Source organism: Lissotriton vulgaris, chromosome 8 (genome assembly GCF_964263255.1).
Source record: "Lissotriton vulgaris chromosome 8, aLisVul1.2, whole genome shotgun sequence".
NCBI lineage: Eukaryota > Metazoa > Chordata > Amphibia > Caudata > Salamandridae > Lissotriton > Lissotriton vulgaris.
This window is the reverse complement of record NC_141696.1, coordinates 68,345,620-68,372,818: the sequence shown is the minus strand read 5'-3', so window position 1 is coordinate 68,372,818 and position 27,199 is coordinate 68,345,620. Positions and strand designations below refer to the sequence as shown.

Here is a 27,199-nt window from a genome sequence, read left to right as displayed (position 1 = left end):
ACAGCCCACACAGCTCTCACAGCTCACACAGCCCTCAAAGCCCACACAGCTAACATCCCACACAGCTCTCACAGCCCATACAACTCTCACAGCCCACACAGCTCTCACAGTCCACACAGCTCTCACAGCCCACACAGCTCTCACATCCCACACAGCTCTCACAGCTCAAACAGCCCTCACAGCTCACATCCCACACAGCTCTCACAGCTCTCACAGCCCATGCAGCTCTCATAGCCCACACAGCTCTCACAGCCCACACAGCACACACAGCTCTGGCAAAGATAATACCAGCTGCGAACAAGCACTGGCAAAGACAATAATGGCAGCAAACAAACACTGGCAAAGACAATAACGGCAGCAAAGAAACACTGGCAAAGACAATAACGGCAGCAAAGAAACACAGGCAAAGGCAATACGAGCAGCGAACAAACACTGGCAAATATAATACAATCGGGAGGGCAGGGGCATGAAAAACGGCACAATTAGGGGACAGAAGGCCCGACAAACGGCACATTCAGGGGGCAGAAGGCAAGAAAAAATGGCACAATTAGTGGGTAGAATGCAACAAATACGGCACAATCAGGGAGCAGAAGGCAAGAAATGCGGCACAATCAGGGTGCAGAAGGCAAGAAATATGGCACAATCAGGGGGGCAGAAGCCAAGAAATATGGCACAATCAGGGGGGCAGAAGCAAGAAATATGGCAAAATCAGGGGGGCAGAAGGCAAGAAATACGGTACAATCAGAGAGCATCTTGCTCCGGTCCAAAAATCGGATCCCTAGGGCTGCTCAGGTAGTCCCACAAGGATATTAACATATTTAAACGTTATCCGCTAATAGAATTATCATTTTAAAAACCTTGCAAATTCACTGAAAAAAACATAGGTTTCAGGCCTTACATAGTTAGGAATTAGCATTTAAAAAACCTCACAAATTCACTGAAAAACCATAGGTTTCAGGCCTTATATAGTTTGGAATTAGCATTTAAAAAACCTTGCAAATTCACTGAAAAAACCATAGATTTCAGGCCTTATATAGTTAGGAATTAACATATAATAAACCATTGAAATTGCTCCTATATAGTTAGTTGTACTAACTATATTTGGCGCACCTGCAATCCACTGCTGATGATGTCACATATTACATCATTCATGACATGGTCAGTGACATCACTGTGATCTTTTACTCAGCGCAGCGCAGCTGCTGTTTTGAACTCGCTTTCCTCCATCAATAAAGATAGCCTATGCAACGTACCTGTGAGTAGCTCTCCCTCAACAGGCAACTGTTTGGTTCGACATTTGCGGCACAGCCTGAGCCGCAGGAGGTTTCCCGCTGCACCCTGCAGCCCAGCTTTGGTGCCACATGACACCGAAGTATTGGAACGGATACGGCTGATTGAGCATGTGAGCAGCGTGACGAGCAGCAGTTGATGACAACGCAGCCCACTTGGGATATACAGTGTTTTTCATCAGTGACTGTACGATGACTCACATGAGAAAAACCTGGCACTACAACTACCATCAGGCCACAGGGGTGGCCACGCCCATCAAGGCGGGGTGAATATCCTTAATTGGGTGCCAGAAACCGCTCAAGCTTTCATGGAACACAGTCCTGAGCCCCTGAAGAAATGCTGTGAAAGCATGACACACGTTGGGAAGGACCCCTTTTACTCAGCGCAGCTCAGCTGCTGTTTTGAACTCGCTTTCCTCCATCAATAAAGATAGCCTATGCAACGTACCTGTGAGTGGCTCTCCTTCAACAGGCAACTGTTTGGTTTGCCATATATATATATATATATATATATTCACTGAAAAAACCATAGGTTTTAGCCCTCATATAGTTAGGAATTAACATATAAAAAACCATTGAAATTCCTCCTATATAGTTAGCTGGACATTTTATTGATATAAAACCAATGAAATTCCACATATAGTTAGTTGCACTAACTATATATTTCGCGCATCCGCAATCCAATGCTGATGATGTCACATATTACATCATTCATGACATGGTCAGTGACATCAATGATGACATCACTGATGACATCTCATTTAACATCAATGATCACACCACTGATGATATACTTCATGTGATAATACAATGCACCTCCTTACACTCTAATATAACCTCTGTTACACCTAGTGTAAAATACGAAGTATAATTTTTTTAACTATTGACACACCAATACCATTTACTACATACGCACTCACTGATTCCTACGTCTACACACACATTCATTCATTCACCCATAAGGTCACTCGTACATACAGTCACTCATCATTACAACACTATCATATGCACTCATACACCTATGCAGACACTCACACACTGCCACTCATCCATGGAGTTACTCACACACCTAGTCAGTCCTGTAAAGAATCAATCACACTTTGATTTCTTAATCTATACAGTTAAACACAGAACAGCTTACATTTTCACAGATATACTTACACATACTTACTCACTTATACAATCAAATCCTTCATCCATACTCTTATACATCCACTCATTCTTCAATATGTAAAACATATTTAAACTTTACAAAAACACACAGACACTGGATGATGTCATCAGTGATGTCATTTGAGATGTCATCAGTGATGTCATCAGTGATGTCACTGACCATGTCATGAATGATGTAATATGTGACATCATCAGCATTGGATTGCGGATGCGCGAAATATATAGTTAGTGCAACTAACTTAGGGGCCGATCAGGATGGCGGACGGACTTGCGTCCGTCCGCCACCCTTGAGGAGGAGGGAACGTCCGCAGGGGCTGCGGCGTTCCCTCCGTCCTGATTAGGATGTGACCGCCAGGGTGGCGGTCACATCCTCAATATTTAACATTGCGGCGGGTGCAGCTTCAAGCTGCACCCGCCGCAATGTTAAAATAGCATGTGTTACATTTACATGCACAAAGCGGCAGGGACCGCACGGTGCCTGCCGCTTTGTGCACGCAAATGCAGGGGGGTACCATAGGTACCCCCCATGTGCACCCCCCACCCCCCATTCACCCAGGGGGCCCGCAACGGGCCCCCAAAGTGAATGTCCGTATGCTTTTCCATGGCAGAAAAGCCGCCGTGGAAAAGCAGTTTTACACAAACATCATAATATGGCGGACGGTGTCTCATAGACACCGCCTGCCATGTTATAGCTTTTCCGCCGCGGTCGGAAGCCGACCGCGGCGGAAAAGCGGCGGACGGAATTCCAGACCCACCAGCCATCCTAATTTGGCGGTGGGTCTTTGGTGACTCCGCAGAGGATTTTCCGCCTCCTCCGGGCCGGAGGTGGCTTCCGCCGGCCCGGAGGAGGCGGAAAATCCTCCATCCTGATCGGCCCCTATATGTGGAATTTCATTAGTTTTATATCAATAAAATGTCCAGCTAACTATATAGGAGGAATTTCAATGGTTTTTTATATGTTAATTCCTAACTATATAAGGGCTAAAACCTATGGTTTTTTCAGTGAATTTCCAAGGTTTTTTAAAGGCTAATTCCTAACTATATATAGTCTATAACCTATGGTTTCTTCAGTGAATTTCATTGGTTTTTTAAAAGCTAATATATATATATATATATATATATATATATATATATATATATATATATATATATATATATATATATATATATATATATATATATATATATATATATATATATATATATATATATATATATATATATATCTATATCTATATCTTTTCACTTCTCTCTCTTTCTCTTTCTTACGGACTCTCCCTTGAAAGTCCCACTGCCCATTCTCTCTCTCTCTGTCGAACTCCTTTTTACTCTGCTCCATCTTTCTCTCTCCACCCCTCTCTTCAACTCTACATTCTAGCTCTGATTTATTTCTTCTCACTCCCATCTCTATTTCTCTTCCTCTCGTTATCTGCATCACTCTCCCATTCGTCTCATATATATATATATATATATATATATATCGATGCTAGTAATTATAGTAATTATATTTTTGACATCTAGTCCAGGAAGCAAAACACACTCACAGCTGTCTGTTTTGATACTCACAGTTGTCGGTCCCAGCTGCATCTTACCCCGTCGTGCTGCTTCTGAGACCCGACTGCTCTCGCAGCTGCAGAAGTGCAGATGACGCGCTCACACTCAGAGGCCCCTCTGCGCGTCACAATGTATCGTCTTCCGCGGAAGGTTCGCACCTCCCGAAAGCACCCGTCTTTTCCATCCCTGACAGGGGGGGCTCATTTCGAAGCACCGCTTGAAGTGATGACACAAGGGTTCTTTCTAGGGCTGGGGCGCGAACCCCGCCAGCGCCTGCACTCAGCTCGCCAGTGCCTGCGTGAGGGTTCATTTTCCGGTTCCTTTCATTTCTCCCACGAGGCTCTTCTGCCTTGATGGGGTGCCTGCCCCTCACAACGTAACTCTTGTCTTTCCAAGAACGGAAGCATTCTTTGGTAACCAGCTCACCTCCAAGAAGTGGAACCGAAAGAAAGGAGCGCTCCCCTCACCTCTCTTATCAGGGAGGGGGGCTTTCGGTGCATTTCCAGGTCCTGGGTCCTAGAAACATTAGGTACTGATTGAACCAGGTGGATATGTCTTTAGAGTAGTCTTTGCTGCCGCCCCTCTCCAATCACGTTACAGAGTGTTGAGGCCTCTTTCGGCATCCCTAGCTGATGCTCAGTTCTTCGACTGATATCCGTCTTTATGCTGCTTGCACACCTCTACTGTCAGCTAAACATAATTTCTGCTCGTGGTTTAATCAGATCGCAGCTGCTCGGGCTGCACCGCGGCCATCTCGGAAATGTACAAGGCCAATCTGAGGCAGACCAGGAGAAGTAAGCATGCCGGCTCCAGAGAAGAGCTGTACTTGGCGCTAGACGCAGGCAGGCGAGACAATGAATATCCTGAGCCGAGCCAAGCCAAGTATTTGTAAATTATGCTGCATATAACATACACAAATATATGACAAATAATTGTGAACGTTTGCTGATGCCGTTTACGTTTCTGTTTAGAACATAAGCTGCATTGATTGACATCAAAATGTCACACCCTGATGTATCGGGATACAATTTTCGTGCAACATCAGCGAGGCGCCCTGAGATTGCGTTAGCACTGCGAGGGGAGTTTACATCCCTCATCGAGCAAATATAGGATTTGGCACCATTAATATGAAGGGAGCAGGGGGTTCCATTTGTGAGTCTGATGCGCGAGAGCGCTGGGATGGGCGAATGCCTGAGGAATAGCAGGCCTCTATCCCTGCATTTAGTTTCTCAAAATAATGTTTCTTTAATTGTGTCAAATAGCATACTGCTGGTAACAGTTGTACACAACACACACACACTTCCTGCTTTGGGCAGCCAATCACGGCGAGCCTCCCGTGCCGCGCCCACAACCAGGCGGCGGCCATCTTGAGGCGGCTCGGGCCTCGGCGGTGATCTCGGGGGTAAAACGAGGGGCGGGCACCCTCAAAATTAAAATAAAAACATTATAAAATAAAAGACAGAAGCCCCCCAAGCCCCCCCTCCAAAAAAAAATGTTAACGAAAAATCGCGGGGTGCCAACACTTCTTCGATGAACTGCTGACAGCCAATCAGATCTCACGATGAGATGCTGACAGCCAATCAGATCTCACGATCAGAGATATGTGGTTAGGCTCCGCCCAGATATATAATTTGATTCTCTTCTGATTTTCTCAGGAACTACTGGAGGGATTTAGACTATTTAACCAAAACGTGATCTGCGTACCAGACACTACCATTTTGACAAGTTTGGTGTAATTCCCTTCAGTGGTTCAAGCTGTAGCCGAGTCCAAAGGTCCTATGGAAATTAACATAGGGAAAACACGTTTTGGGACCCCCCTTTTTTCTCAGCCCCCACTTGACTAATCCCCCCCAAACTTTCATGGAAGGAGAGGAGCGGAGCGAGCCATCTTCTTTGAGAAATTTGCGAAGATTCATCAACCAGCGCCAAAGTTATTCCCAATAGAATGTTGGTGATTTCCTATGGAAACTAGGTCCTAACTATATATACCTACTGGCTACCGCCAGTAGGTAATATATATATATATACATATAAATATATATACATATATATATATATTGCAACACAATTCGACTTTGTAATCGAAAAAACGGCAAGCACGCTGGTATCCAGATTTTCAGTATTTTAATGCAGACCCCCTCACCCCAGACAGACACGTTTTGCTAATCTAGCTTCGTCAGTGTCTGTTTGTGCAAACAATCATTCGCCATTTTAAACCCACCGGTCATTACTACATTCATTGACATAAACGATAGTAGGTTGTGTCAAAAACGGTGGCCATCTTTAAACATATGTCTCTACATATATCAATAGTGTTTATCATGGCGAAAAATAAAGTGCTTAGTGCTTAATAAACAAAATTTGTACAACAAACAGTTTATAATTTTATGTACTTACTCTCATTTTCATTTTAGTGCATAGTTAATAGACATTCAGGTCCTATATAACCACAATGACAACTAACATTTGTTTAAAATTTTGTTTTATAGGGGTGTATCCCCAATTTCATTATGTTTATTAACGCCAGGGACCAGAATGTCTCCCCTTTTTTTTATTTGTGCTTCTGTTTTTGTTTTTTAGTTTTGTAGCCCTGTATGGGCAGCAATAACTCTGCTATATGAGTTCATAAGTAATGGTGTCGGCTATTGAATAGGTGTATATTTATAGGCAGTGTCTCTATCGATCAGTTAGAATCCAGGCACATAACAGTGTTAATATACATGATCCCATGTGTATTGTTAGAGGTAGACTCACAATTCCTCGTCATTATTAAGGCCCCATGGAGTCATAGTTTTAAGGTCAATAATGTACCTAGATTCTAGGACTCGAAGTGTCTTTTCTCTATCCCCCCTCTTTCCAGACGATTTACCTGGTCAATGAAGTAAAAACTCAGAAGATCCCTACCGCTTTGATGGCATTCTGCGAAATGACGAGCAACCGGATAGGCTTTGTCCTTATTCATGATTGCTCGCATATGTTCAAGTATTCTGAGTTTAGTGGGGGTTGATGGTGCTCCCAATGTATCTTTTTTTGCTGGGGCACTCTAGACAGTAAATTATGTAGTCTGAATTGCAATTTAAGAGTTTCTTTATTTTCCTATTTGGTCTATTCTCTCCTGTTCTGCCCGGATATTTAGATACTTTTTTACTGCCTTTACAGGCTCTACAGCGCAAACAGGGGAAAAACCCTTTGATGTTACTGAGTTCAGTGTGTTGGGCTTTTGAGGAAGAATAACTATGAACTAGATGATCAGAAAGTGACTGACAACGTCGATAAGTTATCAAAGGCTGCTGAGGAAGGTGCCTTTTCAAAACATTGTCAGTAGTTAAAATGTGCCAAGTTTTCTTAAAACTGTGGACCAGATCTCCAGACTTGGTGTTAAATTTGGTGATCATTCTCACCTCATCTTCCACCTTTGGTACATTCTTTGCCACCAGGAGATCCCTCCTGTTGACTATCGACGCCTTCTTTGAAACCTGTTCAAGTGAGCTCTTAGAGTATCCCCTATTATGAAATCTTCCGCTAGCATCAGCTTTAGCTTGTTGGAAGTCAGTCTCTACTGAACAGTTTCTTTTAAGCCGCAGAAGTTCACCATATGGGACGTTTTTAATAAAAAAAGTATATGTATGATTGCCACACACTCTTGATCATCAAGTGAAAAATAGATGGCACTCCAAGTCGATGTTCACCACAAAAGATTTATTGGCAGACCCCCCTGCCCCCTCGACAGACGCGTTTCACCGTTTAGGTTTCGTCAGTGTCTATAATATATAATTATAGTGTAATATATATATATATTAAACTCACAGTCCTGACTGCAAGAAGTTTCTCCAGCAAACACACAGCAACGGACCACTACGCAGTGAGTTTTTCTTGAGTGCTCTTTATAGTCAGTGAAAAAGAACCATTAGTTTTACAGATGTTATAGTTAGAAATGTTGCATTTAAAAAACCTTAGAAATTCACTGAAAAAAACATAGGTTTCAGGGACGTTATAGTTAGAAATTAGCATTTAAAAAACCTTAGAAATTCACTGAAAAAAACATAGGTTTCAGGGACGTTATAGAAAGAAATTAGCATTTAAAAAAAACTTAGAAATTTACTAAAAAAACCATAGGTTTCAGAGACGTTATAGTTAGCTGGACATTTGACTCATATAAAACCAGATAAATTCACCTGTTACAGTTAGTTGAGCTAACTATAACTCGCGCGCCCGCAATGCACTGCTGATGACGCCACATATTACATCACTCATGACGTGGTCAGTGACATCACTCATGACATCACTGATTACATTTCTACGGCTCCATCCAAATTATAGTTTGAAAAGGATGAACAGATTGAATTAGAACCAACTCATATGTTTTCAATTCTGCCAGTTCCTCCGTAATAGCTATTAATTCTAAGTTATTATTAGGGGTGGACAGAATTTGCGTAATCGCGTTATGCAAATCTCCGCAAAATGGTACAAAATCTCTGCTAACACTCCGAAATTCCGCGAACACGCGGAATTGATTGTTCGCGATGCTTTTTTCCTGTTCGCAATCACTGTTTGCGTGCTCGGGCGGAAGTATCTTGCGAACACGCATTTTGAGAACGCAAACAAACAAAACATTTCGCGAAATTGTGGAACGCAGAATTTTGGCCAATTCCGCTATCTCCGCGGAACGCGAAATTGCCCAAATTCCGCAAATTCTGCTAGCGGGACAGAATTTATTATGTACTGCTCTAGCAGGCATTTAGTTCTCTTCTAATTTGTTGTAACAATATTTACATATACGTTGATCACTACCTAACTCAAATCGACCCTCCACCAGCAAGTAAGTTGCAAATTCTTCCCACTTACCATTGTTCTCCTTTTCACTTTGGAAAAACAAATCAACATTCCTAGTTTGACTTTTATGAGCACATCAACAACAACCACAAACATTCTTTGGTATTTCAGAGCACACTACATTAAACTTTCCAATTTCTTCTTCAAACTGATCAGTGGTAATCACTTTCCAATCTCCTCCAACATCTTTAATTGTCAAACTTTCACTTTCTATCGACTGCTCTTCTGAACCAAAATATCACATTTCAATATCATCACACTTTTTTTGAACATATGATAAAGAACCATGTAAAAGATATGTATTCAGTTCACTTAAACATTATGCAGGTATTTTTACATAGTACAGTTTCCTTACAAACTTCCGTATTTCTGAATGGTGTACTGCTACCTCAAGTGATGAAAACCACTTTTACACACTTTTCTTGTAAGACAAGTCAGATAATGCCAATACTTCTCAGTATATTTTCTTACATTACATGGATCTAGTCCTTGTAACAACTTAATCTTCTGTTTAATACTTTTCTGTGTATTTTCTCGTGCACAATTTCGCATTATATCAATAGATTCCTGTTGAATACTACAAATACTGCTACAACCCCACTTATACACAGGAGCTTGTGTACGTTTCCATTGCACTTCTTCAGCTGGTAACACTTCTGCACTTTTACCAACCATTTCCTCTTTTGGAAGAGGACAACTATCCTGAACTTCACAGCAACGACCTCCAGTATCAACTGCAAATTGTAAACTATGTTCCTGGAAGTAATTTTCTTCATTAAAAAAAGGCTCACTTGTAGAAGTATGTTTCCAATGTCCACTAAAGAGTTTGCAAAGGTTGGTTCTGTTCACAAGTCTTTTTCTTCTACACTTTCACTATTTTATCCAACACTTTGATTCTCTTCAAAATCAGAATGAATCATTTCTGTTTTAAATTGAAAGCAGTATCCACTATACTTTCAATGCGCTGCTACTCTTTGAAATGCAGCACTTTCTTTTTATATTTGCAGCATGTTTTCATTAAATTCTGAATCACTTTAGATTGAAAAAGTCTCAGACGAATTTCTTGAAATTCCTTTTGTCTCTGAGTAACAGATACTGTTTCTTTATCATGTTTCCTTTTCATGGTAGTTGAAATTGAACTCTGCTTCTCCTTACTTGAAAAATTCTTCTTTTTGCTTTGTGTGATTTTTTTTCATTAAATGTTCGTAATATTTTTTTTCAGAAATTGTCTACTGTTTTTAGTACAATAAACTGTTTGTGTACTACTTGAATTTTTTTCTAAATGAAAGTCTTTCCTTTAGGTCAATATATATTTTCTTCTCTTTCCATTTTTTTCAGTACTTCTAGGCATTTTCAAATTTTAATCCAAACGATATAATTTCCTGAAAGACAAAAAATGGATTCAATTATTTTTTACATTTGTTCAATATGTTAAAATAATAAAATACAATTACATAAATTCTACCAATGGCTTCCAGAGCGACTGCTGCAACAGGATGCAGCACGGCAGAGGAGCAGTAGGATGACAAGTAGTGCCATGGAATATACAGCAAGTATTTATTTAATTATCTACATTCACCTTTACAATTTATATATAACTGCACTACCTCCTACTTTTCACCTCTCCGTCTCACCCCACCACCCCACAGCACTCACTCTGCAACCCACCGCAGACAACTTTATAGATGGTATTTTTTTAAATTGTAATCTATGTACTTAGAATAATATTATCAACTAAACAGCATGCACAGAAATTACCATTGTTAGCCTAACAATTTTATCTACAACTTCACAATCATAACACTCCACCCAAAGCTTTAACTTGGGGGGGGTCTGTGGGGGTCTGAGCACCGGCAGTTTATTTTTTGGGGCCTCGGAACTGGTCTCTATGGGGGTCTATTATCTAGCCTCACAAAGGTAGTCCATTTTTGTTTTATTGGACGGCACTAAGACTGTGATAGCATGCACATTACTCACTACTGAGAAGTGAAGACATCATGCCAGACGAGTCGCATTGTAGGAGAAGGTAAATCCTTTAAAAAATTCCACTTTCTCCCACAATTTCTCTTCTCTTTTTGCAGCACAGTAGCAACATCATCGTGGGGTGATTAGCAGAGAGACCACTAGGCGTGCAACACCCATTGCCCCGGACTCCCTGACACAGCTTCCTTGTAAATGAGGCTCTGTTCTTTTTCAGCCCGTTTTAGAGCCCCTACATCCACACTCTGCCTATTGCTGAAAGAATTAGCCTCCCCTAAAATTTCGCTCTGGTTGCACCTCTGGAGACGGCCACAGGCAGCCAATTCCAGTACGACCCTGCTCTGACCTTTCACAGTGTCTTGTTTTAGTGCTACAAAAACACACACTTTGCCTGGCTCACTAAGTTCTCACACCCCCTCTTTAATATGAAGCTAGTAGCTTTGGAATTACCTTAATACCCCTATAGTGTGCTTCACATGGAAATATAGAAGTGTAGGTTCTCACCACCCCAAATTAGCTGTTCGGTATACTATCCCAAATGTAAGATCTACAACTATTCCGTATCTGTCAGTCACGACCAGTTTAAATCAGTGTTCCTAAATAGAAATGGACAAAATGTTATGTTTCTAAATTAACATCTTACACTGAAAAGCTGCTTTACATTTCTTTTGCTGGATCAACCTTTGTTTAACATCTGCCTGTCAATGCTTATTGCCAGTCTTTTCGACCCCTTAAGAGGCTGGGTGGATGAGTATAATACGCGGTATTTAGGATCGAGGATGGAGGATGCATGGCAGATGGATGAATGGATAGCTACATGGATGGATGGATGGATGGATGGATGGATGGATGGATGGATGGATGGATGGATGGATGGAAGGATGAATGGATGCATGGACCAGTACTTAGGATAGACGGGTGGAGTGAGAGATCCATAGAATTGCTTCTGGGACAGATGAATGTATGGATATATGGGCGTTTGGCTGGATGGATGACACAGAGTTTACCATAGGCGAGTATGCTGATAGATGTTTAAGATAAGTGCAGGGACAGATGTATGTATGTATGTATATAGGTAGGAATGTATACATGAATTGAAAGATGCTTGTATGGTGCAGTGCTTAGGATGGATGGATCCAGGATTTTAAGGGAGCCGGGTCTCATCACCAGCAGTTATTTTGAAGCGGCCTTGAAACGGATCTCTATCGGGCGCTATTTTCGACCCTCGCAAAGGTAGTCAGTTTTCTTTTTATTTTATTGGACTGCAGTGAGAGCATGCCCATCGATATGTGCATGATCATTTTGCTCACTACTGAGAACTGCAGACATCATGCTACATGAGTAACATTGTAGGAGGACGGGAAATCCTTGAAAGAGTGTGTTTTCCAAAGGTAGGATAATTGTAGGGAATTTTCTTAAGCACACAATGCTAGTTATCTTGATTTAGATCACACCCCTACTTGGATAGCCCACACCCCTTTCAGAAGTTTGCTGCACCCCTTTTAGAGCACCCCCAGTTTTTTTTCCACTTAAAACCCTGACTACACAACAGTAACAAAGAAATAGTTCAAGCTTCCATTGAAATCTTCAAAAGCACCAGGTTTCATAATTTGCCATCAACGATGACAGCCTTCTACCACAGTGCAAGGGTGTCTATCAGCACACAGATTTGTTATCCACAGAAATGTTGTGTGGTTTCCGTAGCTGTCTGTTGGAACACTCATCACCAAAACGTATTAAAACATGCAAATTTGCGAGTAAAACATATACTGTACTATAAAGCGGTTCATAAATGGGCCCTCTGCTACTACACCCCCCCTCTTCCCCATCGTTGCTTAAACTTAAAAAATCAAAGAAAGAGCCCCAGCAAACCTGGTAGAGCCACTATAGCAATACAGGAATTCAATTTCAACAAGTGTGTGCCGGAACGCTCAGCAACACAAGTTATTAAAACATGCAAATTTCAGGATAAAACATATACCAGGCCATAGAGAGCTTTATAAATGGACCCAGTGGCACTACTTCACCTTTACTAGCTACACATGTGCATGTTGCAAATGTCCGTCTTATAATCAGCAATATATCCACCTACCCGACCCCTGCCCTAGCTCAACCTTACAAAATCAAACAACAAGCTCCAGCACTCCCGTTAGCACCACTATATCCATACATAAACTTAATGCCAACAGGTGTCTGCCAAAACGCCCATCATCAAAAGATATTAAAACCTGCAATTTTGCAACTAACACATACACCATGCCATAAAACGGTTTATAAATAGTCGCAGTACCACTACACCACCTCCACACCCTCCCTTGCTTAAATAAAAGAAAGAGCCCCGCAAACCTGGAAGCACAACTAAAGCCATGCAGATGCTTAATTTCAACAGATGTCTCCCGAAACGCTAATCAGCAAAACATAATAAAACATGCAAATATGAGGGTAAAACATATACCATGCATAGGGCACTTTATAAATGGTCCCAGTAGTACTACATCTCCTTAAGTAGCTCAACATTTGCACGTTACTAAATTATGTGTTTTAATCTCCAACATACCCACATCCCCCAACCCCACCCCCGCCCTTGCTTAACCATACGAAATGAAACAGAAACCCCCACCATTCCTAGTAGCGCTACAATACCGATACACAGGTTAATTTTAACAGGTGTCTGCCAGAACGCTTATCAGCAAAAAGTATTCAAACATGCAAATTGGCGGGTAAAACATAAACCATCCCATAGCTTGGTTTATAAATGGGCCCAGTGGCACTACATCACCTTTTCAAGCTACCCATGTCCATGTTACAAATGTGCGTGTTATAATCAGCAACATACCCACCTCCCCCACCCCCACCGCTGCCCTTGCTTAACCTCACAAAATCAACAACGCGCCCCAGCACTCCCGTTAGCTCCACTGTAGCAATACATAGGCTTAATGCCAACAGGTGTCTGCGGGAACGCTCATCATCAAATCCTATTACAACCTGCAATTTTGCAACTAAAACATACACCATACCATAAGACGGTTTATAAATAGTCGCAGTACCACTACACCACCTCCACACCCAACCTTGCTTAACTTTACGCAATAAGAGAAAGAGACCCAGCAAATCTGGTAGAGCCACTATAGCAATACAGGAATTTAATTTCAAAAAGTGTCTGCTGGAACACTCAGCAACAAAAGTTATTAAAACATGCAAATTTCCAGATAAAACATATACCATGCCATAGAGTGCTTCATAAATGGACCCAGTGGCACTACTTCACCTTTACTAGCTACACATGTGCATGTTACAAATGTCTGTCTTATAATCAGCAACATACCCACCTCCCCCACCCCCAACCCTGCCCTTACTTAACCGTACGAAATGAAAAAGAAACCCCCACCATTCCAAGTAGCGCCAGTATACCCGTACACAGGGTTAATTTTAACAGGTGTCTGCCTCAAACCCTTATCAGCAAAAAGTATTCAAACATGCAAATTGGCGGCTAAAACATAAACCATCCAATAGCATGCTTTATAAATTGGCCAAGTGGAACTACACCACCTTTATTAGCTAGACATCTATATGTTACTAAAGTCATTTAAACACTCTGTATAGTGTATAGCAGAGGATGAAAAGAGTAAACAAAGTTGCAATTGTCCAACCTTTTGATATACCTTCCCTTTACTATATGTATATTAAGGACATTAAATGTAATGTTAAAATTGACGAGTGTCTCAAAAGGGATAGTAAAGCTGAGCACCGGTAAAACCCAGACCACTTAAACACCTACGTATATCCAGCACAGGGACACAGCCTGACAAATAAATTCACTTATAATCACATGTAGTTTAGTAATATCAAGAAAGTCATACAGGAAATATACCAAACATTTTAATTTCTTTTTTATCTCTCACGCATTTATAAAACATCTCTTCTAAATAAAAACTCCCCAACAACTTCTATTTCAAAAGAACAAACAATCATTAATATGTTTACTACCATATATTTTAATATATCTACCTTTTTATTATTTACAATCAGAAACTACTAAAACTGTTAACTATACCCAAATGCAAACTTAAAAATATCACCTCAAATACTTAATCACTACTACAGAGCACATAACGCAACTTGTTCATTTCTACCTCACCTTTGTAGTTGGTATGCAGATATCACACACGCATGGAATTCTTTCTTTGTCACACACTATATGTAATGCACCGCTTTCATCAAGAATGGAATTTACGAATTTACACCAAACAAACAAAAGCGTGCTTTCTACACCAAGACCCTTCTCCCTGTCAAATTTGGGTTAATTCCGTTCACCCGTTTGACCTGTAGGGTGCACAGACAAAATATCGACTCCAAAATATCGAATGAACAAAATATCGAGTTAAAAATATCGATAATAATAAAATATCAATAACAAAAATATCGTTGGTCAAAATATCGATTAAAATAATGATAAAAAATATCGAGTACAAAAATATCGACAAAATATATATAAAAAATTTCAATAATATGTAGAAAAAAGGTTAAAAAAATAAAAAAAATGTATTAATAGTAATATAAATTGTAGTTAATGTTTAGGAGCGGGATGTTGGGTTAATAGGGGATAAGGGTGGGGAGTAATTTAATAATAATTAATTAATAAATATATGTTTGTAAATATTTTAACTAATAAATAATTGGTAATTAATTAATATTAATTAGTTAATTAATTAATATAATTTTGTACATATTTTTAATTAGTAATTAATTTGTAATTAAATAATATTAATTAGGTAATTACATTAATTAGAGTAATTTATTTATATATATAATTTTTAGTTATTGTAAATTAATTATTTGGGAAAAATAATATTAATTATTAAATTAAATTAATTACAGCTAATGTGCTGATATATTTACTTTATTTTTATTGTTAATTAATAATTAATTGGTAATTAAATAATATTAATTAATTTTGGGTAAAGGAGTATTTTTAGGGTTCAGGGTCAGTTTTCAGTTTTTGGGTGAAGGGGTATTTTTAGGGTTCAGGGTCAGTTTTCAGTTTTTGGGGAAAGGGGTATTTTTAGGGTTCAGGGTCAGTTTTCAGTTTTTGGGTAAAGGGGTATTTTTAGGGTTCAGGGTCAGTTTTCAGTTTTTGGGTAAAGGGGTATTTTTAGGGTTCAGGGTCAGTTTTCAGTTTTTGGGGAAAGGGGTATTTTTGGGGTTCAGGGTCAGTTTTCAGTTTTTGGGTAAAGGTATATTTTTAGGGTTCAGGGTCAGTTTTCAGTTTTTGGGTAAAGGGGTATTTTTAGGGTTCAGGGTCAGTTTTCAGTTTTTGGGTAAAGGGGTATTTTTAGGGTTCAGGGTCAGTTTTCAGTTTTTGGGTAAAGGGGTATTTTTAGGGTTCAGGGTCAGTTTTCAGTTTTTGGGTAAAGGGATATTTTTAGGGTTCAGGGTCAGTTTTCAGTTTTTGTGTAAAGGGGTATTTTTAGGGTTCAGGGTCAGTTTTCAGTTTTTGGGTAAAGGGGTATTTTTAGGGTTCAGGGTCAGTTTTGGGTTTTTGGGTAAAGGGGTATTTTGAGGGTTCAGGGTCAGCTTTCCCTACTGTTGCACCCACTGGAGTGGGAATAGTAATTTTAACCCCTACGCTATCCAACGCTTTCCCTACGCTTGCACTCTTTGGAGTGGGAATAGTATTATTTACACTTCTGGTATCGTACGGTAATATAATAGTATCTTATTTAATTATAGTATGTTACTATATATATATGTTTTAACAAATAAGATTGTAAAAAAAATTTTTTATTTATTATTTTATTATTATAAGTTAATGTAAGTATTTTTAAGTATATTTTAGTAATTACATTTTAATATTAAATTAATTTAACACTGTTTAAATAAAGTCGATATTTTTTACAACTATATTATTGTAAACGATATTTTGTACACAATATTTTTGTACTTACCTGTTTGTAGATACAAACTCGATATTTTGACTGTCGATATTTTGTCCACGATATTTTTGCAAGTCGATATTTTGACCCTCGATATTATTTCAGTGATCCGACCTGTAGCCTTGTCTAAAGTTTCCTATGGGAATTAACATAGAGAAAACACGTTTTTGGACTTCCCTTTTTTCTCGGCCCCCCCTTGGCGAATCACCCCCAAACTTGCAAATAGGAGCTGATATGAACAAAGAATTTGTTTGGAATATTTCATGAAGATTCAATAAACGACGCCAAAGTTATAAACAAAACAAAAAATGTCTTCCTCTGGAAACTAAGGGCCCCATTAGGATGGCGGGCGGGCTTTGCCCGCCCGCCATCCCATCGGAAATCGGGACCGCCCGCCCTAAGGGCGGGGGTCCCGCACGCACCATTAGGATGTGCCCGCCACAGTGGCGGGCACATCCTGTATATTGAGCATTGTGGCGGGCGGTGCTCTCTGCACCGCCCGCCACAATGCAGAAAATGCACTTTTACATTTTCATTTGCAAAGCGGCAGGCACCGCGTGGTGCCTGCCGCTTTGCAAATGACAGTGAAGGGGGGGTACCACAGGTACCCCCCATGTGCACCCCCCAACTGTACTTCACTCTGGGGGCCCGCAGGGGGCCCCCAGAGTGAAGACCGCATGCCTTTCCGTGGCGGCATTGCCGCCACGGAAAGGCATTGTAAAATGCCTATGCTAATATGGCTAGCGGTGTCTGATAGACACCGCCACCATGTTATCCCTTTTCCGCCCCGGCCGCAAGGCGACCGGGGCGGAAAACAGGCGGGCGGTGTTTCCCACCGCTGCGGTCCCCTCCGCCATCGTAATATGGCGGGGGGGAATGCAGGGAAGGATTTCGGGCGGATTGCCTCCGCCAGGGTGGCGGTGGCCACCGCTACCCTGGCGGAGGCAATCCGCCCGACATCCTAATGGACCCCTTGGTCCCAACTATAACTACAACTATATTCATGACATCAATATTTTTTCTCTCAATATTTTTGTACTAACCATTATAAATATAGGACATACATTTTTTGACATCGATATTTATAACTTGATATTGTGTATGGGGATGTTTTAGGTGTTGATATTCTCTCAGTGAACCGTTCTGGATATGTTATCATGCAGCCTAGCAACAGTTGACAACCACTTCATTGTATTCTTCAATTAAGTCATTGCTCGATTATTGTGTCCTTTTTGATACGAAGAGTTTGAAGAAATAAAGTGTGAAAATGGTGTGTGACTGGCATTGGTATGCAATTTCGGATCTTTATAAATTATAGTGTAGTATGCAGAGTGTTAGTGTTTTTTTTTTTAAATAATGTTTTTTTCTCTATAGTTCAAGGATCACAAACATTTCTTTGAAATGTTGACAGTGTTTGATATGCTTGAGTTCTCTGCTAGCTATCAGCAATCGTCAGCTCATCAGCAAACTTGACCAGCTAGCCATCAGACATCCTCCACAGAAGGTCCATAAACACCTATTCTGTCTCAAAGTGCTTCATAGAACCCAGATGACTGTCAGTCACCTGAAGATATCCCTCCAAGAAGGTCTTCTCACTCTCAGTAGCCCACAACATTAGAAAAGACACCCCAGGCTATCATTCAGTGTGCCTGGATGGTTCTCAGATACCTTTTGGCATGTTCTCAGCCCTCAAAAACACCTTGTAGAAATTTGTGGTCTACTTTGAGACACTTCCAGTCACAGTTAGACACTTATGGTCTGCAGTAAGCTCATTGAACCATCCATTCCTGATCCTCCGTTTTATACCGTATACCTCATGTGACAACACCCTTAGGCTCATCCAACCTTCAGACACACTATTTGGTGGTTAGACCTCAAATGGCCATTGATCTACTTTCAGACATTATTAGCAGGACATTAGGTCCCACAAATATATCCTCATAGTACCCGTGTCTGCCTTCAGACATTCCCACACGGTCCCCGGGAGACCCTCTGCCCATGGGTAGGCACCCTCACTCTTCTTTAAGACACCCTCAGACCAATCTCAGACGCCCAAAGTAGGCTATCAGCCTGGCCCTTTGACATCTCTATTCGGCTGTTAGACAAGTAGACCTGTAATTTATCCTGACCTCAGACACAACTATCTAGTGTTTTAAGTAACCAAGTATGGTCTCAGGGACCCTTGGTCTGCGTACAGACACCAGTAGCATGGCCTTAGAAAACATGAGTATGATCTCAGAGACTCTGACACGCTCCTATATTTGTCAGGTCCACAATCTCTCTCAATTGCTCTTCAAAGAACATTAGCATTCTCTCAGATACCTCCAGTAAGCTCTCAACAGAACCTAATTCTGTCTTCAGTTACCGGAACTGGTCATAACAGTCCTCTGGCTAGCCCTTAGAGATTCTGAGTGTGCCCTCAGACACCTTCAATAGGCTCTCAAAAAAACTTGTTTCATCCTCAGAGACCATCAGTCAGTCCTAAGAGTTCACCTCCAGAGGCAAACAGCTGTGCATCAGAAAGTGACATCCAGTATTCAGACACCTCCATTTGGTCACTGAACACCAGTTTGTCTGCTACTCATATACCCACAGAGATCTGATCCTCAACTGCCCTGATCTTTAGTGACTGATTGCAGTGGCTGGTTGACTGCCGCCCCTTCTCTTGCCCCCACTTAGCGGCACACCTCACGCTCCTCTGTACTTGAAATATCAGTCATAGGCATGCTTATTAGTCAATACTGTTGCATAACTCTTTTGTTTCCCAAAGCTGAGTGGGGGATGAGGCAATGATCTGATAAATGGAGCTCACTCTCGGAGAACAAGAGGCGAGAAGGAGGATGCCACAAAGATTGATAAATTATAATGAACGTAAGCTGGTACGTAAAGTGTACCTTTTAGATATGTCACAAAGATCTAGCACAATCTTTAACCACCCAGCAGTATTATTAAGTTTACAAAGAAAAAATAAATACAAATTTACAAACTTTGTGGAAGGAAAGCTTTACAATTTTCACACCCTGAATTTAAGGCACAAAGCAGATGAGCAGAGGCTGAATAATGTAGCTATATGTAGATTGGAGAAGGAAGGGAGATGAAATAGGCACATTAAACATTACAAAGAAAACACTGGCATCCAATAGGGATGTTTTTTCAGCGGAAGAATGTTCCTAAATGTAATAGGCAGAAAACGAGAGTTAAGAAAGGGAAGACTGGTTAATGACAAGAAATATGTATCCTTGAAAAAGCACCAAATTCCGCTAGTAACCTCCCTGAAAAAGTTCTGGAGGTGAAATACTAAAATATTTTTTTTAAAAACAACAGGGGACTGATGCAAGTGAATAGTAGAAGTGAGAAGTAAAGCTGAAGCTGGGCAGTAGGTGTTTGGCAGTTCTAACCAGCACTAAGATTCTAGGCTGCTATGTTGTTCTACTAAATGGAAAATTAATTGTTGCCTCTTGGCGTTACCTTACAGTTGCTGCTGAGTCATTCTCAAGAAAGAAATCAGGAGAACCTCATTTGATACTGTTTTATATTTTTCTATTTTTAGATTCATCTACGTTCCAATCCAACAGCACGAAGACCATGTCAATATCAGACCAGACAGCAATTGTAATGCCGGCTCTGGGACGCCCATTCAGATTAGGAATGCTCTATGACTGCCGCAGTGATGAACTTATCCCAGGTAACTACCTTCAGCCTGTTAGAAGTGTGCAAAGCTTTATTTTCATGCACAATTAAGCAAATTCTGGAATTTCAAGATTTTGTTTACATAATTCTCCTCTTTGAGCATGATTAAACAAGGAGTTGTTGTAACTGGCCTCAATGCTCTCCCCATCACCTACTGGAGTACTATGGAAGGGTGCAGGCTGCCCTACTACTATGCCCAGTTGATTGACATTCCTGATCTAGAAATGGTGAATGGTGTTCCTGCCTCTAGGTGTATCATTTCGATTTTAGGAATTGGAAGAAATAGGAACACCAGCGGGCAGTATGCACTTTCCCATGGAACATCAGTAGGTGATGGACCGGGCCACCCAGCAATTTTGAAGTTGGTTGGTGGGGGGCTGTCTAAAATCTAACAGCTAGATTACGGGTTAACAAGGCCAGCAGCAGGTATTCTGTGATGCCGGACAGGACTACACTGTGGCTGAGCCAACTCAGATCGCAAACAAATACATTTTTGGGAGGGTGAACAGTCGTATTGTGATCAGGTTTCAAAGGAGTGGAAAAGTGGATTACTGCCAAGCCACACTGGTCTACAGTTACCATCATTTGGAGTAGTCGTCCTCCCATTAATAAGTGATCCATTTCCGCATTGCAACTGATTTTATCATGTTCTGTGGGTTAACTCCCATTTTGCATGGTCTTTCTCCCTACTCCATGGGCCCAAGTCACAAAGATAAACTCAAGTTTGCTACTTTTTGGTATTCACAAAGGTAAACTTATGTTGTGTAGTTTCCAGTAATCAGTAATAATTGGGAATTTGTCCATTGCATAAACTTCGGATGGTACCAGACTGATTCCATGCACCGCCACGGTATTTGTTGTTCATTAGACCAGCTAGCTCACAGTGCTACCATAATCCCCCCTAAATCTAAACAGGGAGCGAACGGTTCTGGCAACCATTGAACATGACAACGCTTGTCCCCCGGGAACCGTGGTGACAGACCAAGAACCTTTCGCTCAGTCACTTGTGCTCTGTTTTGCACAAAGAAATATACAAAGAAAACACAAAGGGATGTTTTTCAATATTTATTGAAATGAAGTGATTCTTGCATTGAAAATATGTGCTACAATGAATAAATAGACAAAAGCAGATGAAAGTTATAATAAGAGCCAAGACAGTGAATAACACCAGGAGTCCCACCATCATGCTGAGGCAGCTTATATATTCAGGCATATGCAATAATGTAACACTGAAGCATACTCCTACCATGCAGACCTTAACCTACGTGACTGGGGTGCAAATGTATATTTTGCAAAAAAAAACATTCTGGATGGTCTAAACCCATTACCTGGTAGGTAATAGTGTAGGAACCCATCTTGGTCATGAACTGGGCAAAAGCTTCAGCATGTAATGACCCCTCGAAGTCATCAGAAGTGTCTCCTCTGATTATATTTGGAAACAAAAGGCTAAATATAGAAAAGGGTATTCTTGCCTTGGACCAAGATTGTGGTCAGGCTGTATTACCATATAGACATAATACCAAACACGTTTGCACAACACACGGAAGGGTCTTGTACACAATGCCAAGGCAGTGTGTAGTGTTCTCACAAAGTTCTCCATGTTATCAAGGTAAGTGTTACCAACACACGAACCCTAGTATCAAGAATGCAAATGTGTGTCAAAAGTTGATGTGACAAAGTGAAGGAAACTTTAAGAAAGAGCTGCGTACATTTAAAATGGCATAAATTCCTACCAGGCCTAAGTGGGGCACATGACACCCACTCCTTGTACACAGGTCGGCAAAGAAGCAAACTAATCCCACCACTGAAAATGGAGAAACAGTTGGAACACCACAGTCTAAACCACGAGTGTTCCAACTCTGTGAGCTAAACCAGGCTTGCCTTAACCACGCTTATGCCTTAACCACGCATACGTGTTTGGTAAGGTAATGCATGGTCTAGCTGCTGGCTGCTGCTGAAGGAAGCAGGAAGACCTCACAGGAAGCCGTAAGGTAAGTGGGGCGGGTTATAGTTCTGGGGTGGGGTGGGGGTTGTTTTGTTGGTTGTGGGCATGGGTGGGGGTTTGTTTTGTTGGCTGGGGTGGGTTGGGGATAGTTTTGTGAACTGGGGGTGAGTCGTGGGTTAGTTTTCTGGATATGGGTCAGGATATTTTCTGGGTAGGTCGTGGGTTGGGAGTTATTTTGTGGGCTAGGTCAAGAGTTGTTTTGTGAGCTGGGGATGGGTTGTGGGTTGCTTTGTGGGCTGTAGTGGTTTGGGTATAGTTTTCTAGGTGGTGGGTAGTTTTCAAGGCTAGGTGTGGGTCGGCAGTAGTTTTCAGGGCTGGCAGTTTGGAGGTAGCTTTCAGGGCTGGGGGTTGGAGGTAGTTTTCAGGGCAGGGGGTGCGGGCTAGTTTTCAATGGCTGTGGTGGGTGGGGGTAGTTTTCAGAGCTGGGGTGTGCGGGTAGTTTTTAGTGCTGGGAGGTCGGATAGTGTTTAGGGCTGGAGGATCAGGGTTGGTTTTTTATTTGGGGTTAGTGTATTAAGCCTCAGGGCAGGCAAGTGAGTAGTTGTGGTAGTTTTTAGGCTTAGGTGAGAGTGGGGTTGTTTTAGGGCTGCGTCAAGTTAAGGAACAGGTATATGAGGCAGGGTTTTAGGCCCAGGGTAGGGGGAGGGGAATCAGTAGTAGGGGTAGTTTTTAGGGCTTAGGGGAGGGTGGGTAGGTTTTAGCGCTGGGGGAAAGGGTGGTTTCTTTAAATAGGGATTTGCCTAAGGACCGTGGAAGGGTTGGGGTAGTTGTATGGACAGCACAAGGGGGTGAGAAGGGGTTGAGGTAACGTTGAAGGGTTAGAGACAACATGTGGGCTAGCAGGGGTAGGCGTATTTGGATCTAATGGTGTGTAGGAGTCAGGGGGAGTTTTTAGCTTAGGCTGGGGGAGAACCTTAGTCATGCATACCCCTTTGCCAATCATGCCTTTACCATGAAAATACTTGGTAAAGGCATGCGTGGCATAGGAATGGGTGGTTAAGATGGATTTGTTGTTTAGGTTGCATGATAGAGGCACACGTGGTTTATCCACTCATGGTTCTATCATGCAACAGCAAATGTAAAGGAGAAATTCTGAAATGTATATATTAAAATAATGATAAAAAGTATCTTAAAAAATCAGCCAATCATGCTATTCGGAGGCCCAAAGCATAGAGAAAGCCGATAGGTGTTTAAAAAATATAAAAAAGCAATGAAATGCAGGTCAATTTAAAATATATTTAGTAGTTAAAAACAGGCCGGATAAAAGTTACCACCACATTAGGAGCCAGATGTATACATGGTTCCGAGAAGTAGAAGAAACATTGCTGTTCCCAGCTTTTGCAGACGATGATCCCAGAGGCACACCTCAGAGCAAACTGATAGAGCAAATATTTTCCCATCGAGTGCAGGGGACGACGTGGGATTCCCTGGAAACTGTTGGCGCTGGCTGCCTCGTGTGTTCTTTGGAAGAGGGAGAGATCTTTGAATACTTTTGATGCTGAGGGACTGCGAGGTCCAGCAGGCTCTCTGTCACCCACCTGCTGCCTCTTCCCTCGGTGTTCCTGCCCCCCGCCTGTAGCTATTTAATCTCGCTCCTAATCCCGCGACGCGGGACCTAGCCCGGGGCTAAGCCCGGGCAAAGGGCGGGCCCTCTGTGGCCCTCAGAGGACCTAGGAGGACGGGACGGGCCACCCCCCTTGAAATCCCTACAAGAGGAGGTAAAGAGAGTTGAATTATTAAATGTTTGCTGACATTTAATGGACACGTAGCTGTAAACACTAAAAGATTTTGCCTGTGTGTTGATGTTACGTATTACCCCTACCCAATCGAACGGAACCATGGTTCAGAAAGGAGTCCCCAAAAAATCTGTCAACCAGAGGGGTTCGCGTAATGGTACACAAGACCACCACTTAATCAGTATACCACGGCCTATACCTAGTGATTCAGATGGGAATGATTCTTGCCAGGCCAGAGCTAGCACCCCCAGTGAACAATCTCCCTCAGAAACATCCGGTATTCTGCAAAACCACTCACTGTTAGCGGAACTAAACAATCTGTGTAAAACCAAGTATGTCCCAGCAGACTTGAGAACTAAACTAAATAGTGCTTCTCCCTGTACGGCTAAAAGCTTTAGTACTTTGCCCCACAATGATTTTGCGCAGGAATCCACCCCATTACACACAAAAGTTAACACTCCAAGCGCAGCGCTCACGCAGATCTTACCCGTTAAACGGAAATGTGACAAGGTTCAACAAAATGGGAATGACCCAAAGGTACAAAAATTGTGTTTAAGCCCTCCACTGTCCGTCACTAACTCCCCCTCAATTTCAGAGGGTGTAGAAGAATTAAATAGTCTTGTACCTCCTCTTCAACTGGCCTTAACATCTCTGATTGAACCATTGCTCAAATCTCTTATATCGCTGTTGTTGGAGAAAATAAATATTCTGGAGAATAAGTTGACGGAAATAGAGGAATTGATCAAGGTTAATTTATTTCCCGCTAAAATCACTGAAATAATTAATCGCCATCAATCCCCTGTTCCCTCCATAGTGCCAACGCAACCTGCACTATGCCACAATTTACAAACTCTACAACTAGCCCCCAGTGAAACAACCCCTAAGATTGCTTCTAACCCGGTACTACCACAGCATATTATTGCGAGAGTAGAGAATAATAAAGTACCTTCCATACACCTACCACCTGAGGCCTCCCCACTCGTGTGTGTTCTCTCAGGAGTACCACCACTCACACATGGAAAATCCGAAAGGCACCACGATTTACTAAACAAGGTTACCTTTTGGCTATCCAAAAACAGACCTATGCCCCCCGATCTGGATGGAACAATAATGTGTGTCAGAAGGGTGAGCTGGTTAGGCTCCCTCCCAAAACACATTCCTGGTGATCTAGTGTTGGTAAAATTCAGGTCTAGACATATTGTCCTGTACCTACGAACCTGGCAGCCCCAAGAAGATGATGGCCCAATATCGATCTGGGATTTACATGATTTCTACCCCAGTGCGCCATATATACCCTCCTTAAGACCAGAGGTAGGGTACAATTATAATTACGTGATGGGTAGAAGATCCTATGCTTCGAATAATTGTAGTTCCCCCGCTCTTAACTGCTTTGCACCAGTGTATAACATATATAAAAATGGAAATCTTTATTAACTTGCTCCTACTAAGGGCGAACATGATGTAAGGGTAGAACTGTGAATGCCTATCGTATGAAAATATGTAAATTTAAAGGAAAATATAACCACTGGAGGGCAAATGTTTTTTAAATTAATGTCTTTTAAACTTGTAGATACTTTGTGCTACTGTATGTATGATTTATGTCTGTTTTTTAACTGTATGCTTTTATGATTTTAATTCAAAATTGAATAAAGCAAACTGAACTGAACTGAACTGACTCTCCAAAAGTCTGTTTACTCAATTCTACACAACGCCCAAGGCAGAAGCAATGAAGTCTTCTCCCAGGAAGAGAAGGATGAAGAAAGAGGGGGAGAAATCAGATCTCCCACAGAGGATTGGAAATGGCTTCCAAGTTAAATGCGAAGCGGAAAAATTGACCGAATAAAGATACTACGAAGCAAACTGACAAAAAAGGCATACATATTGTATCATGGAATATCGCTGGAGCGAAAAAACTGTTGGAGGAGGGAATAGTCCTAGATGAATGGGCGGATTGCGATATAATCGTTTTACAAGAGACTTGGCTGCAAGAAGAAATTGCACTGGCAGGCTTTACACACCACTCGGTAGCCGCAGAGAAATGTAAATCCTATGGTAGAGTGATTGGAGGCCTCTCAGTTTATATATCCTCTGCTCTACAAATTAACTCAGAGCAACTTGAATCTCCAGACCCTAGTATCCAAATAATCAAATTATCAGGATTAATTGCAAATAACAAGGTGACAACTATTCTGATTAATTACTACACGCAACCAAAAATTTGAGTGAAAAATACAATAAATACTTTATTATGCGAGGTAATAACTGACCTTCGTAGTACTGAGCCAGCGTGGAACGTTATAATAACCAGTGGTTTTAATTCCAACCTGATACACTCCCTGGAGGATGATAAAATCCTAACAGCGGATAGCATGCACTGGAGTGTTCAGAACAGATTCAAGGTGGGGCCAGGACCAGAATCGACCGAATAGGAATAAAATTGGTTACAGAGTTAGAATATCTAGGCATGCGTGTCCTGAATGGCAGGACCCATGAGGATCAACCTCCCAAAAAAACCTTCTACGGTCCGTATTCCCAATCAACTTTGGATTATACAATTGCAAGTCTTTCGCTATTTCCTTTATTAAACAGCTTTTAAATTGAATACTCGCCCATGAGCGATCACGCAATGCAAAACATTAAATTCAATCTGCGCGTAGAAAGATTTAAATCTTCACATATTATTGAAGGCAAACTAAGTTTATCTAACCAAAAACGAATAAACTGGTGTAATTCAAACAAATTCGAATGGTTCTTGACAATAGTGGACACGATCAACAACTTAGGTGATATCCCAACGAATGCCATAGAAGCATGGTCTCTCTTTTTAGAGAGTCTAAAACTGAAAATGAAATCTTCAGCCATGAAGGCCAAAGGAACGAATGCAAACAACACATTGCCGAAAGATTTGAGTGACTTAAGGAAGGAAGTGAGAAAAACACATAAAAAGTTGCAAACGTATAATAAAGACTCTTGTCAAATGGACGTTTTCTTGGCCCTACGGAAGCG

General features: G+C 41.4%; 1 protein-coding gene across 1 annotated transcript in view; it reads left to right on the top strand.

Annotated features, from left to right (window-relative positions):
* Positions 1-27,199, top strand: part of LOC147693410 (uncharacterized) — a 218,812-nt gene that overhangs the window by 118,110 nt on the left and 73,503 nt on the right. The window contains exon 4 of the mRNA XM_086933721.1: positions 20,313-20,447. Within this exon, the coding sequence (XP_086789847.1) occupies positions 20,348-20,447 (100 nt within the window). The 5' untranslated portion in view covers positions 20,313-20,347. The remainder of the gene's footprint in view (positions 1-20,312; positions 20,448-27,199) is intronic.